This window comes from Opisthocomus hoazin, chromosome 10, assembly GCF_030867145.1.
Source record: "Opisthocomus hoazin isolate bOpiHoa1 chromosome 10, bOpiHoa1.hap1, whole genome shotgun sequence".
NCBI classification, from domain to species: Eukaryota; Metazoa; Chordata; class Aves; order Opisthocomiformes; family Opisthocomidae; genus Opisthocomus; species Opisthocomus hoazin.
Window position 1 is genome coordinate 17,660,187 of NC_134423.1, and position 16,230 is coordinate 17,676,416.

At 39.0% G+C, this 16,230-nt stretch overlaps 1 protein-coding gene across 1 annotated transcript in view; it reads left to right on the forward strand.

Moving 5' to 3' along the window:
- The window catches only part of NEDD4 (NEDD4 E3 ubiquitin protein ligase), a 62,783-nt gene that overhangs the window by 951 nt on the left and 45,602 nt on the right, over positions 1-16,230 (forward strand). Inside the window, exons 2-4 of the mRNA XM_075431567.1 lie at positions 13,107-13,180; positions 14,795-14,873; positions 15,995-16,033. Coding sequence (XP_075287682.1) covers positions 13,107-13,180; positions 14,795-14,873; positions 15,995-16,033 — 192 coding nt within the window. The remainder of the gene's footprint in view (positions 1-13,106; positions 13,181-14,794; positions 14,874-15,994; positions 16,034-16,230) is intronic.

The following is a 16,230-nucleotide window of genomic DNA, read 5'->3' on the forward strand; positions in this document are numbered from 1 at the left end:
GTTGTCTGTGAGCCAACAGGATATTTTACCAAAACTGCCTTTGATCATCTTTGTGTTCTGGCAGTGATGATCTCTGTGTCGATGCGTGCTTGTTGTGCCCCTAGCAGGAATTGACTTTATTAAAACTGTGAAATACTATTCCTAGTTTGTTAGCATGGCTTGCTGTCTCAAGTTCTGCATTACTTCTGGAGAAGTAACCATAAAGCTCTCAGATGATTTTTTTTTTTTTTCCTTCATCTTAATATTTGAATTGCATAGAAGCTCTAATGGAAAATTAGCACAGCATGCTGCAAGGGTTGCATAGCACTTCCCATTGTAAGATCCTGTTTCAGTTGCTAGTAACTTTTTAAGGCTATCTGGTTGGACCGAAACATTCCATGCCTCAGGCTCTCTGTTTTAACTTTATTAAACTTTGGTCAGTTTAGTTGTTTCTTGGCCTCCCTTGCTATGGGGAAAATATCTTGAAATCTGGTCAAAACTGAACAATTCTGATCTTCCCTCCATCGTTTCGAATGTGAACATGTTCCTTTGGAACAGCTGGGTGAAGGGCGGGAAAGTTTGAGTATGTAATAAATCTATCAGATCCAACTTTTTCCACAATTCAAAAGCTTAGCCAAACTTTTCCCAGTTACAAATGTGAAAAATGCAGTTTGTTCATGATCAGAGACTTTGATATTCAGTTGGTGCTTACGGATTCACATGTAAAGAACTTGCTCAGTCTTCTTCGTAGTTTTCATGTGTGATTCTGCACAGATGACAAAACAAGTGATTTTAGGGTTATAGGAAAACAGCTGCCAGCTGCTTTTGCCTCGGGTACTAGAATGGAAACTAGATTTCTGCCTCTCTAGATTGTAATTTTTGACTTCCCAGAGTTTAAATCTGGACGATTGTATACACAGAATTACAACAAAACCACAAAGTTGGAAACCCAAATCATATACAATGTATCATCAAGGAGTTTTCTGTAAAAGCCTCCCCCGCCCTTGTTTTGCAGGCTTTGCATGGTTTAAGTCTGCACATCGCTGGTTCCCCGGGGCTGCTCTGTGACCCATTCTGCGAGATGGATTTGCTTAGGGTATGAATCAAAATTGTCTGGTAAAAGAAAGCGTGGTTATCTGCAAAACTTCTTTACTTGTTTCAGCTATTGTATATGATTATATGGTAAATATAGTAATTGTAATAAAATAAGGAAGATGAGGAGACGTTGGTGTCATTGTTGAGGCAGTTGAATGCAGTATTAGAGCGTGGATTTTTCCTCCTTCTCTACCTCCCTCCCCCTCAAGTTATGCATTTATTCTAGTTTTCTTGGTTAATGGTGTATTAGTCACTTGGACTTTATAAAGGATTGCTAATATGATGTTACTGACACAAACAAAATGATGAAGAAGCTGGGATGAAAGGGAAGCTGTAGCTGAGGTACATCCTGTACGTGCTGCATTTAGGTATCTGAATTTCAGTGCCTGAATCTGGCAGATGCAGTTGTCCTGAATTTCTCTGGTCAGTTTTTCTTCTGTAAAATGGATATGGTATCCTTCTGTCACCCACAGGACTTCTTACGACTTACTTGGATATTGAAATAATGAGCACTAGAAAAGTCAGTGGGGAAAACTAATAATTCTGTATTCAGAGCAGGTTCTTAGCAGTGTGTGGAAAATGAAGTCTAGGGTCACATGCAGAAAAATGAATACAGGAGAAAATATAAACCAGTTTGTGAACAATACCAATTTTGTTTACTTAGTAAGGTGTCTGTCTCTGAAAAAGAAATAGTTTATGATCCTATCATCAAAAGTTCTAATGGGATGAATATGCAAGAACAGGCTAAAATTAATATGATCTAGGAACAATATTAGACTAAAACTGAATGCTGATCACATTATGAATTCTTTTTTTATTGTGAATTCTTTCACATTGCAGGATAGTGTATAGAAAAAAGGCAAGTGAACGGATGATACACTTTGCTACAGCTGATCTCAGTGTAGGAAAATAAAGAGCTGTAATGACGTTATTTTTAAAAATTACTTTTTGTCCTCTATTTTAAAGAGGAAAGAAATGCCGTAAAGTATACTTCCCACCTCCAGGTCAGACTTTCTCTCACAGTGCTGTTTGCCTCAGGCTGCTTGAAAAAATCAGTTGGGAGCATTAACTGCTGCAGAGTATTGTCTTGACCTGTGAAGTGGGTAGCTGTGCCTGTTGTTGCATACTTGGGATACGTTTATCTTTGAATATAGTTACAAGTGTTGGTTCAGATCCGCAGGAGTGGACTGACACAATTGCTGCTGCTTTTCTTTGTCATAGCAGTGGTAACTGGCTAGTCCTCCTAAATGTGCTTGTTGAGGTGGAACGTCCTTAGCTACAGGGTTTTTGGCTGAGGGACTTGCTAGTACAAAACTTTCAGGTTGCTAAGACTGGGATTTCTGTAGTTTAAGCACTTTAATCAAGCATTTTCTGACACAGAGCTGTTCACTCCTGGTTACTGTGTTTTTGTGACAATTGCCTGCAATACTAAATACAGAATTTTCTAACAGTAATTGTAGAATGATCTTTGAAAGACTGAAGGACTGTTGCTATCTCGGTTAAGGCTCTGTTATTTCTTTGGTTACAGAAGGAATTACATTTTTCAGTGGTTTGCTGGGTTAAAAATAGAATTGTTAAAGAACTGTCCAGAATGACAATGTGTTTATTTCTGTTTTCTATTAAAATACCTGCTTTCACTGTAGAGCTTTGGAATGGCATTTAATAAAATCATGCCGCTTGCCTATGTGCATGTATTTAATAGCCAGTTTCACAGCATCACAGAATGGTAGGAAGATACCTCTGGGGATCATCTAGTCCAACCCCCCTGCCAAAGCAGGGTCACCTAGAGCAGACTGCACAGGACCTTGTCCAGGCAGGTTTTGAATATCTCCAGAGAAGGAGAATCCACAATCCCTCTGGGCAGCCTGTTCCGGTGCTCCATCACCCTCAGAGGGAAGAAGTTCTTCCTCATGTTCAGACGAAACTTCCTATGCTTCAGTTTGTGCCCGTTGCTGCTTGTGCTGTCGCTGGGCACCACTGAAAAGAGTCTGGCCCCATCCTCCTGACACCCACCCTTAAGATATTTCTAGGCATTTATAAGGTCCCCTCTCAGCCTTCTCTTTTTCAGGCTAAACAAGCCCAGTTCCCTCAGCCTTTCCTTGCAGGAGAGATGCTCCAGTCCCCTCACCATCCTCGTAGCCCTCCGCTGGACTCTCTCCAGTAGCTCCTCAACTTTCTTGAACTGGGGAGCCCAGAACGGGACAGAATACTCCAGATGGGGCCTTACTAGGGCAGAGTAGAGGGGGAGGAGAACCCTAGGATGCACCCTAGGATCCCATTGGCCTTCTTGGCAACCAGGGCACACTGCTGGCTCATGGTCAACTTCTTTAGTTTAAAGATTTGTACGTGTCAGAGTTCTTAACGCTCCCAGTCTGAATTAAGGACTTGCTTATTTTGCCTAGCTCTTCTTATGTTGCCTAAATAACATGATAAATGAGCTAGCTTTTTTGATCTGTTGTGTCTATTATGTTTGATCTGTTTCAGGGATCAAACTAGTAACAGCAGCTTCCCACAGGCAAAAATAGACTTCCCACTTGCAAGCGTTTGCCATTTTGGGTTTCTTAGTCACTTGAGACCTGTCCTGTGTAGAACAAGTGTTGTTGTTTTCTGCAGGTCACAGAAGATTTCTCACAAGTATATGGTATTTCATTCTGGAAAGCTTTAGATATATTTTTACATTCCTTTAGGATAGACTACTGGAGTAGGTTGTTTATGGTTATTTAGCTTGCTGCTGGTGAACTGAAGTTCTTGGATACATGGTTTGTCTTCTCTACTTCTGCACAACTTATCCTACAATCCTTCTAATATTGCTGTATTTTGGAGATGACGCTGATGACCAGAAATCTTATAGGCATTACTTTGGAGACTGTCGTGGACTAGTCTTCCTCTGGATTGCTTCTGACGAAAACAGTAATTTTGTTTGGCATGTTGGTGCCTGAGCTTGAGGCAGCCCAGTGCTTTGGTTGCTGTTCAAACCCTATGGCTTCCCCAGCACCTCTGTACTGGTTGTCTGCTTCATCTGACTCTGTTCTTATATGGGGCACTCAAATAGGGAAAAAAAAAAAAGACATGTATGCCTCTGTGCTTCAGAAATGCTCTGAATTTATTCTAGACTGTGACGGACTTTCCCATTGTAAGGTGTGATCTGGAATCCAGTGTGTCTGGAATAGTTTAGACGGTTGTAGAAATGGTGATGCTTGCTTGTTTGGGTTTTAGGAGGTTTTTTGATTTTGTTTTGGGTTTGTTAGTGGGTTGGTTTGAGGTTTTTTTAACAGTAATAGGATTTCTGTAGATCAGATGGTTTCCAGAAGGTATTTTATGTACCTGGGTTTGTTTTGTTTTGTTTTTTTTAAAGGCTTTCTTTCAGCCTCAATGAACAAACATTGGCTGTGACTGTTGTGGATATTGGGTTGCACAAGTTGAAAAGTGGTTTGGTGGTTGTTCTTTTTTTTTTTTGTTTGGAGGGGGTTTTTTGGTTTTTGTTTTGTTTTTTTTAAAGTAAAATTCTGTTGACAAACGGATAACTCCATTAGCGGACTCTTATCTTCTAGAGTCTTTTCCTTAATTTGCAGTCAAATGCAGGTGTTAAATACAATCTGTAGCAGCATCCAGCATTTCGTGAAGGAGGAGACTTCCATATTTATGAACACAGAATGCTGGTACAATTAACAGTTAAGTTCTTATAGTGAATTAGTGAAATTGGACTGCAGTCGTCAGGTGGAAGTTAATGACTTTCATTATGTTCACAAATTTGATTAATGTAGATCTTCCTTGTTCTAAAACTTGCTTTGCATGCGTGGAGAGAACTTCTTCGAAGAAAAATGGTTCAGCTGTGTTGGTTACAATGGACAGAAAGCAGAGCTCTCGCTGGGTTGTGAAGGAATGGTCAAGACGGCAAAGTCTCCTTCCCACTTTCCTCCTCCTGGTGAAAGGAACTGGTGATGCTAACAAAATTTATTATCATTTAGATAATAAATACATGTCTGCCTCACTTGCAAGGGCTGAATGTTGCAGGAACTGCTTTCCTTCAGCTAAAGCTCACCATTCCATAGGAAATGCTTTCTTTCAAATGAGATGGAGAGTTTTAGCAATAACTTCATTGGGAATATTTCTCATACTGTCAGCTTTGTATCTATCTGCTGCTGGAATTCCTCAAGCTGAATATAGCATATGTAAGTGCTCTTAACTAGCCTGATCTTACAATTATTTGTTGGAGTGTTTTTTATGATCTAAAGAATTTTATTTAAAATTCTTAGTACTTCCTTCTCTATAACATGTGAGGAAGGTCTGTTCTTAAATGGTGTTTTTAAGATTAGTTGGGTGAAGAGTGTCAATATCTAGTGGACTGCTTAAGGGAAAACATTTTGTGCTAACCTCAGTGTAAGTAATGGAAGATCCAAAACCTTAATCATTCAGACTCTGAAAGGTTGATTTGAGATGAAAAGACTGCTTATCGCTCCATTAAATGCTTTTAAGGAATTTTTGTTGTGAAACTCAAAACATAATTTTTATGGTCTCTGATGATCTCAAGGTGAAAAACAAAACCTAGACTTTTAATGCAATTTGAAATATGTAAAGTGCTCTTGGATGGGATAGGGAACTTGCGAAGATACGGGGTTTTTAACTTACGGAAAAACAGCAGTTTCAACTAGTAAAATTGGCAGATGCAAGAAGGTGTTTATTCAACTGAAATATGTAGTCGCTTTAGCTGTAAGTAGCTTTCAGCATCATTTTTGAGCTGCTCCTAGGCTTCGGAGCCTTCTATGTGATGATCTAGGTCTCTAATCAATGATTTGTGTTTGAAATACAAGCTGCTAGTAGTGTAAAGCTGGGTACCTTGAGTAAGATGTTTCATAGATTTGAGAAGAACGCTATAAAAGAAACTCTGCTGTGATTCATGGTGTGTACCTCTTGTGCTAGTACTTTAACGGGGTTGTGGCTTTAGTGCATTTCTACCCGTGCAAGTGTTGTAACTTTTCTTGCTGTTTGTAGCTGTTCCTTAATGAGGTCAGCAGTCTGCGTAGACGTGAGCTGTAGAACACCGTGTAATAGTTGATAATATCTTTTTTTTTTTTTTTCCCTCTACTGACTTTCTGGACCTCAGTACATGGCATGGGAGGGATTGCTCTACACGAGACGTGGAATATGTTCAGCCCATTGCAGATCCCTTCCTTTCTATGCTCTTTCACTGGGCCAAGCTATTTATTGGTTTCAGTTCTGAACTTCCAAACTATTAGTATGTTTATTTCAGCTTGCCTTATCTGCACATACCCAAAGCTGAATTTTCTGTTCTCTTTTTATCTGTGCACTATATACAGTCATGGTATGAAATTTAAGAAAGCCTTAATATATAATTCTTGGTGTTATCAAATCTTAAAAGGTAATGCTGCTGTACTGTTTTATCATTGTAATATCCTTTGATGCTCTTTTCTGGGATTGGTTTAGTGCTAGTTGATTCTTGACCTATCTAGCTGGAACAAAAGAGCAACAGGATGTTATTGCCTAGAGCAATTGTTTACTACAAAGTGCGCTCTCTGTTAGGCTACTCAGGCATTTTTATACTGGCTTCCTCAAAAAAAAGCTTTCTAGTTGTCCACCAGATACTACCGTTTTATGTTAATTTAACCATCCTGTTTTTGCTGTTTCCTTACATTCTGTGTGAATCTTTTCTGTAGAAGGATATTGAAAAAGCAAAACAGAAACTTGAACCAAAGATTAAAATAAGAAAGCCAATAAAATGAATTTTTCAATACTAATCAAATACATACTCTGAAGAGCCCTACTCCTAATTAGAGACCTTTATTTTCAGTTGCTGTACAACTATTTTAATTCATCTGATTTTTATATTTCTCTTACACATGCCAAACTGCTTTTTCTGTATGATAGTTGTTTGTCTGACTGCAATCAGTCACCTGCTGGAGGTCTGGGATGTGTCAGGAATCATTGTTCAACCTGAGAAATGGATTTCAACTCGCTGAAAACTCCTGTAAAATTGTTTGGACTTGAAGTGTTTGTATAAACGTCAGAGAGAGCCTTTAACACCACTGAATTAGATGATAGCATGTTATGTGTTTTGTCTTACTGGTTCAAGCAAAGGAGACCAGTTAGTAGTGTAATGCGTTTCTAGTTAAGTTATTGGATGTTGCAGACATGGCAAAGGTAAATGCCTCTTGCTGGAGTAACATTATAGTGTTTCAATTCACCAAAATGAAACATTTTTAGCTCCCCCCCCGACTCAAGTTTAGACAACAGCTAAAACTTGTAAGGTAACAAGTTAGAACTCTTTGTTGTAATCTTGTTGTGAATTCCATCACGTTTGTGATAAGGACATATTTTATCATTTACAGTCCGTGGAACTGGCAACATACTCCGACTGCATGCACAGACTTGCATATGTACACAAGCATGTGCGCACTCTCACAGACTAGAGTTTGCTTTCGGGTACTCGGATGAGAATCAAAATGTATCGTTCTCTGATTTGTTCAGTGCTTTGTATTATAGTCATCACCATGTCACCATTTCTTAATTTATGCCTTCTTTCTCACCCTTTCTTTCTGCATATGCCTTTTATGCTGTTTTCTGACCTGTCTTGGGCTTCCATTACTAAGGTAGGTGTCACTCTCCCAGTTGTCATTAGCATGATTTTCCTACCGTGTGAATTTGGGAAGGACAGAGGTGAGAATAGAAAGTGTTAATACCTGTCCTTTATAGTCATTGACTATGAACAGCTGTAACCCAGGCAAGACCATTCTGTTCTGATAAAGTTCTGGGCAGATTATAAACTCATTAAAAGCTTGAACTTTCTTTCCAAATGCTGTTTTCTTGCCCAAAATGAACCGTTCAAGAATGTCTTACCTTAATATGTATTGATTGAGTCTAGATAGGTTCATGGTGACTTTTGTGGAAATCAAACACTATGCACTTCTGGAAGTGCTACTTTATTAGTTTGACTCTTGCTTTGCTGTGTAGAGAACACATTTTAAAACTATTTTAATAGGCATAGATAAAAAGGATTTCTGTGTTATGATCAGTTCAAAGTATCACAGGCTGACAGGCATTGCCTTTAAAGCTTTAAGTTGTTGATTGTCTACATATCAGCTGAGAAACCTTCTATTTCATCATCTTGTTAGATACTGTTTAGAAACAGATTCGCTGCTAGAGATTGTGAAAATGGCACCTGCTAACAGACCCAGCTATTTTGACCAATTAATTTTGAATGTGTACTTTAGAATATACTAACACAATTAACAGTAGAGTAATGGTAAAACCTGGAAGTTCATGATAGGATAACTAACTTGCTGATTCAGCTCTATGAAGGATGTTTTGTCTGACTTCATCAGACCAAGAATTTTTGGACAGTTCAGTCTCTGTAATAGGTGGTAGCCTTATCTCCCCCACATACCCTACCCCTCAGCTTTAAAAATATTATGTAACCCCTAAAAATAATTTATCCGTGAATTTGTTAGGAGCAGACTAACTGAGATAAACACTCAGTGTCATTTGGACTTCATTTGTATGCAGTCACTCCCTGGCAGACTCAGTAGTTCAACGAGTACTTCTCTTCTTGCACTGTTTTTACCTGATTGATATTGGAGTATTTGTATTCTCAGAGGCAACAGCTTAACAGTTCACAGTTTTAATGGTGAAATGATCTGCTTGTATTTTGTATATGATGCTCTGTTGTGGGCCGTTACTGTGTTGGGGTTTTTTGTTGTTGTTGTCCTGTCCCACTCGTGTTGTCCCTCATCCCCCCCGTCCCCTCCAAAGTGGCTGGCAGTCAGATGTGGGCATAAGAAGCTGAACGTCCTTGCTCCATGTATACAAACACCCCCTGTGCAACTCTCTGCCTAGTGCTGCTGCCTCTAATGGGCTGTCGAGTGTGTGTGTCTCTCAGAAGTGCGTGTCTGTGTTACAGAGCAGCTGGATACTAGGGCATTAAACCTGTAAGACTCCTGGTGTATTCAAAGCAGCAGTGAATACTCTATCTCTTCAGCTGTACAGATGGAATAAATTCAGACTGACCCCTTCAAGTTAACATCAGGACTGCAAAAGCGTGAGTAGGCATTTATAGCCAGGAAGAGACATTTGGGGAGATAAATTGGTCTGAGAGAGTAGCCTAGACAAGCTGCAGTGCTGCTAGACGTAGCTAGCATGTTCCTGGTGATTGACTAGGTTACTGCCTGTCCCTTACTATGCCACCAGAACCACTGGAAGCACCACAGTGTTGGAAAAGAGTAGCAAGGCGAGCTTGAGAGTGTCAACAGTCAATACAGAAGAGGTGCAGGCTGCAGCCTGCGTGTGTCTCGGACCACGAAAACGCTCCCAGGCTGCAGCTGTCTGTGGATCTACAGAAGCAGTCACTGATCCACCATTTCTTGCGTAAGTGGCTACAAAGGGGGCAAATAAGGATCTCCTGGGCAAGGTGAATGAAGAAGGAAACGTTCCAAATTGCCTTTGAAACCATGAAATTTTGGTTTTGAACTTATTCACTTTAGATGCCAGAATCAAGTACCTGATGCTTTGTCTCTGTGCAGAGCTTGCATTGCCTAATCTTTGGCTGCATGAAATTAGCTTGAAACAGTCCTGGAACTCTTTGGCTGTTCATTGCTTTCTGAGATCAGTGTGTTTGGGGCAGCTTTTGTGAGCTGTAGTGGCAGTTCCTTAGCAATGCTGCCTGTTATCAGTGAGTGGGGAGAAAAGGTCATATGGTCACAATGCAGACGGGTATCCTGTCAGCAGGCCTCTGCCTCTCCAGGATGTGCGGGGTCGGAGCATAATGGGTCCTTCCAGTGTAAGGCATTTCTTGTTGCCTTTGGACTGAGCTGTCTGGATTTCTCCTGATCTGCATTGTGCACTAGTGTGACCAGAGAATGGGGAACCTAATCTCCCATGAGTAAGTATTGGCCCTTGCATGTTAGCGTGGGTTTTTTCCTGAGGTTTCTAGTCTTTATAGCTCAGAAAAGGAAGAAGTGGACCCTTCAGTATCACCTATCAGTTTAAAAAAAATACACAAAAAAGTGTGTGGTGGGTTTGTGTGGGGTGAGAACAGTTAGTGGAGAAAGTGAAAAAGGAGATCTGTGGGGAAGATGTTGTGAACAATTTGGATTTTTTTTTTTTTTAACTTTGTGTGTTAATCTAGAAGGATGTTTCCACATGACAGTTCATAAGCAGATGTCAGCTTGCTTAGTTGTTCTGATGGGCTAACTAAAATCCTGTAGCTGTCCTAGTTTAGCACTGACCCCAAACAAGTAATACTCTCTCTTTCAGCAAGGTATGTTTAGATCAGCCTTCAGTGTGCCAGCCTCAGGTTTGCTGCTTCTAGTTTCCTGAGGTAATGTACAAAGCACCTTGTCTTTTTATAAAATAACATTCAGATCTGTATTATAATACCAGTAAACAAACTGTGTGATCAAGCCAACTTTAAAATCTGAGGAGTGTGGATCCTATTTCTGGGTTCTCCCCCATGTGAACTATGTTGATGCCCTGCTAAGGCTGACTCCGAGATGCCTGTGCCCGAAAGTATCTTTCTAATTGTCTTTACTTTTTTCATGCTTGATTAACTGAGAAAGGCTCATGGTCTAAACAGCTAAATGCAGATGCAAGAAAAGGAATTTGTCTCTCAAGAGAGTGTATCCTACACCAATGTCTGCTCTGGGTCTTTTTCTGAGAAGGAGGTGGTGGGACTGTTTCTTGAGCTGGATTCTGTTATTTGGGTCCCATGGGCTGTGGCTGAGGACCCTCCTCTTGTTGGTAGAGGGTGGTAGTGCACTCGGTGAAGTGCAGAAGTGCTCAGCGACAGCAGAGATGTACAAGTGGTTCTCTTCATCTTGAGTAGTGTCTGAAACTCGCTGATGTTGAATGTCACTGAAGCCAAGTAATTGATAGAAGATGAATTGGGCGCTGCTTTGGAATGTAAGATACAGGTGAATATTTTAGGATATTTGTGATATACAAAAATACCAACAAATAGCTCTTCTTAATTTGATGCTAACATAGTTCTATACTTACTTTTTTAAAAATCTGGTCAATTCTATTGCTGTCATAAAATATATTGGTAACATTATGTGCCTTAAAGGACATATGTGCCTGCTCAGGACTTATAATTTTGAAAGCTTAGGACACTTACTAGTGGTTAGTGGTGGGTGAGGTTGGTTGTTAGATCTTTCTTTTCTGACTGTTAGATTTCCTAGTAGGACACAATTTTCTCTGAGGTGAGGGTGGAAGATAGGCTTATGATTTGGCTGGAATTGTCTTGGCCAGTTGTCTGTTTTGTCAGTAAGTGGATATTGTAGATGTTCATCTCAGTGCCCTGGCAGTCACCTGTAACTATAGAGGGTAAGAGAAATTTGCTTACCCTTTTTTTAATATTATTTTTATTTAGTGGTTTGTTTTCAGCTTTATCTTGTTAGCCAGTAGTCTCTGCCTCAGGATTAGCATGCAGTTCTCTGTTAGCGTTACAAACACCTCCAGTTGGTATTGGTTAGGGAGTCCAGCCCTGTGATTATATAGGAGACCAATGATAAAGCAAACTTTCTGAGTGCTTCCTACCTGTCTGCTTTTGAAAGCACTTTCAATCATGTGTGGAATTCGGGAAGGCCTCAGGGATGACATCTGCTGCTTCGCCCATTGCTCTTGGTATCTGTTTAACTCTTCATCCACCTAGATTGGATCAGCTTTCCTCACAAGCATCTTTGACTAGCCGTTGCCTACGAACAGTCCTTCATCTGAGAAGCTTTTTGCTTTCCAGGGAAACAGTGCGCATTTGTCCTCTTCCTCTGACGTGGTCACAGCCGTCGGGATTTTTTTCCCTGCTTGAATTCAGTAGCTTATCAGATGAGCCATGTAAGACTCTGCATAGCTATATTAATTAACAGGAGGAGTGCAATCACTTATGTCACTCCTGTGAAGCTGTGATTTGAATGATGTGTAACTGAAATAGTTTTTAGTTTTCAAAAAACTCAGAACCTGCTGACATGTCATTTCAAAAATTCCAGTATTTTGACTGTGGTGTCTCTGTGTAGTGAAATAAAAATAAATGCAAGAATACTTTATTCTTGCCTTTTCTGAGCATTCTTTACTGCTTTATTAGTCTGTTCTGATAAATTTGCTACTCTTTTTATTCCCCCCAGGAAACAAATTTGTGGTCAGAGTCTATTTCTCACCCTCTAGTGAATGCCAAGATACCATTAGGTGAAAACTGGTTTGGTCCATATGCGTTTGAGTGTTTAATACAACTCACTTGCACAACTAGTGAGATATAAATGGCAACCCATTCCTTGCATCCTAATAGCTCATGCTGATGTGCACCAAAAATTGTTAACACTGTTCCGAGCGTGTTCTCACAAAGGTCCTTGCCTACTCTGTGGAATAGACGGCTAAGAATTGCCTGCTGAGAAACACGGGAACTGCCTGTGGAAACTGCTCCCAGATACTCTCCTTCCTGTGTGTGCTTGGGAGCAGAAGTCACTGGGCTGCATGAACTGTGGCAATAGCAGCTTGCTCTTACCATTGCCCTAGGAGAAGATCTTCATGCGTGCTGTGCAGTATATGCATACTGCACCCAAACTGATACAAATCCATTGCAAATGTATTGCTGGGGACAGTAGTGATGGCTGCTGCCAGAGCAATTTGGCATTTGGGAAAGAAGGCTGGCAGGAACTGTTGTATGCTTGGTGAAGAATGCTGTCCTGTGGGATTAAGTACCCTAACTCAAAGTAGAAACCCACTCCTTTAGAATGCTAAGAAACAAAATAAGATGAATTCTAAAAAACCCAAACCCTACTGTATTGACTTATGCATTTTTTGTGATTCTGTGTCTACCATCGTATGTGGATACAATGGTGATAAGACTTTAAAAGGGGGAAAAGTAGAACTTAGAGCTGTTTTGGTCAGACAAAGTAGCTGCATTACCTAGTCTGTAGTTTTCAGTGTGAATTCAAGATTATGCCAATAGATGTTTCTAGCTTTACAAATTAGAAGTAGATCTGAAAAGTAAATCTGAATACATCTTGGTATGTTATTTTGTGTTTTAGGAGAACACACGAATTGTCAGGGTGAAGGTTATAGCTGGAATTGGTCTGGCCAAGAAGGATATCTTAGGAGCCAGGTAAGAATATATGTCATTAATGTATTAGGGGACAGATACTTCTTTCTTTTCTTTCCATAGCTGTTTAGATCTTAAAAAATCCTGCTGTGCCTCTTTCCAAGAAAATCAGAACTGTTTTAACTCGTAACATCATAAAATGATTGGAAACTATATAAACATGAAGATACCTGTTTTCTTGCCCAAGAGTCACTTGGACAGATCTTATGCATTGGCAAAACAGTGTGTGGGAAGGTGTAATTCTCTGCATGGTGAAATAGTTCTGCCATGGAGTATAGATACATGTATATATTTTACTTCAGGTAGACTGCAGCTAAAATGACAGTAGTTCAGTTATGATCCAGATTGTCTCATCTGTGCTTTAAAGACTTGGAATGAACACAGCACTAAACACTGGTAGCAACAAGGCTGTTTCAAGTCAAATTATATGCAAAGGAATAGCATCCACGAATTCTGTAATGTGGTAAACGCATGCCAGTGACTGCACGCTCTGGGTATGTACAAATTTAGAAATTAACAATCTACATAAAGGAAGAGACAATCGAAGTGGCTTAACACTTGCCACAGGAAAGATCAGACTTTATAATTTAAATGCTTTGTAGGATCTTGTAGAATTGGCAAGTGGCAGCATGCAGCTTGTACTAAAGCTACTTTTTCTTCTGGCCCATGTACACAGAGTCTAGAAAAGTACTGATGACTTTAGTACTAGTTCTGCTGTCAGCTGTTTTGGCATATGTACAGGAATGCTGTTATTTTAGCATTTAGCAAAATTGGTACGTGTGACATCAGTTAAGGATTAGAAAAATTTCTCTTGTGATATTCATACTTCCCCTAAAGCTCGACAGTCTCTCTTCAATTTTTGTTTTTTTTTCAGGTGCAATTTTACTTTAAACAAAAACAGGGCAGCTTTTCTCATTATAACTTAAATATGTGAAAACTGTGTGCTCTTTTGCCATGTAGCAGACAGTCTTGTTCACCTTTTGTTACTAGTCCATTTGATCAATTGAATGCCTTGACTCTGTTCGTGGAAAGTAGATATTCGTATAATCTGTTTATTGTACCACAGGAAGGAAAAAAAATGTCTGAGGCAGTAGGCCATTTTAGGCAACCATATTAGGACATCTTCATTAACAGAAAAATTCAGGTTAAACTCAAACTCTGTGAAACTGATAGAACGTATTGCATGTTCAAGGAAGTACCTCAAATTTCAGGTGTTTTAAATTGATAAAACAAGAGACTTAATACTTCAGGCTTTTTCAGTCATATCTGATTTTTACATGTGTCTTGTTGAAATGCATGAGGATTTATTATATCTGTTCTGGTGAAATTACAACTGTGAAAGAGAATAAAATTGTAGTGATATACTACAATATATAGTAGAATATAAAATGGCATAGCTAGTATGGTCATGATCAGTAACAATGTTTAGATTAGTTTTATCTCTTAAACTATTTACAGATTTATTGTAAGTACAAATGTGTATGGTGTTCGTAAAGTAATTGTAACTCCTGGTTTCATAGCTTCTGTTAACTTTAGCGTTTTAAAACTCAACTTCTAATAATGCTGACAAAAAAGAATATATAATAGCATGCTTATCTTTTTCTTTCCTCCTCCCAGTGACCCGTATGTGAAAGTGACAGCTTATGATCCAGTGAATGGAGTCCTTACCAGTGTTCAGACAAAAACTATTAGAAAGGTTAGCCATCTTATCTTTGTGGGTGTGGTGGTTTTGTTTGTTTTTTTGATCAGACTCTAGAGGAAAAGTTAATAGTACAGGAAATATGAGAATTAATAAGTCATTTGAGTGAACAGACATGGGGAAAGGAATGTTCCATGACCTACTCTGTTTTTCTGTTCATGGCGTTATTTTGGTATTGTCCCTTCAATAATTTTAGTGAAAGGTAGAGAAACACAAAGGAATATAAGGTGAGTACTGATTCAAAACTACGTATTACATGGAAATACAGGATTGTTCTGATTTTCTGAGATCTTTAATGATATAAGAATCTTTCTTTCTTGCTGTACCACTTTTGTCTTTATGTTTGAAACACAAATGCAATTTGTTGTGTTTCAACATCAAATTGCACAGTTCACATGAATCATCATACCATTCATTTCTCTAGAATACCTGCAAGAAAAGTCAGTGTTAATACTGGTAACTTATGTTAGATCAACTAAAAATGAAAAATTGTATATGTGAGAGGGGAAAATACTCTTCCAAATTGTTATTCTCAGATAGTGGCTATGATTTATGTTATGAGATCACTCATGCATTTTCCCTTCATGTTGATTGTTGTTAATTTAGCTATGATGAGATTTCAAAGTATCTCTAATATTTTTAAAAATAGCCGCAATTGAAATATGTCTTTAGCTGAGCAGGTTACATTGTGTTTGGCCCACCTATGCCTGGTCTGTCTAGATTATGTTGTTGATAGATTTGGCATTTGCTAAGAGTTCATAATTTCAGGATTAACGTAAGCAATGTGCATAGTGAACTGAGGAGAAAGCAGTGATTACTGAAGACATACCATAAATTAATTGATTTGGACTGTATAATGGACCCTTCTCTGCATCCATGGCATTAGCCAAAATCTGAGAGTACTTGCATAAATGTTCTCCATTCTGCACTATATTAAACAGTGTAAGACTCATGTGATTTATACATGCAATAGCAAGGTTAAAGCTTTGTACTTTCTTCTTAAGTGCATTGTTACATGGGATAAAACAGATGTAAAACATCAAAAAAGACACCGATACAGAATTGTCACTGAAACCAATGCTGTCTGACTTCTTTTTTTTTTTTCCTCCCTTCCCTAGTCCTTAAACCCAAAGTGGAACGAAGAATTCTTATTTAGAGTAAGTGTTTTTTACAGCCTTATTACCTATGTTGGATATTACATTAACACATTAGGAAAAATGTTGCCTTACTACCTCAGCTTAAAATCAGAAATACATCTATAATTAATGTTCAAAAAGTCTCACAAACTACTTTCCTTAGAAATACATTTGTTAACATTTTTATTTGTGCCAGAGTTAAATTTTCAGTCTTGATG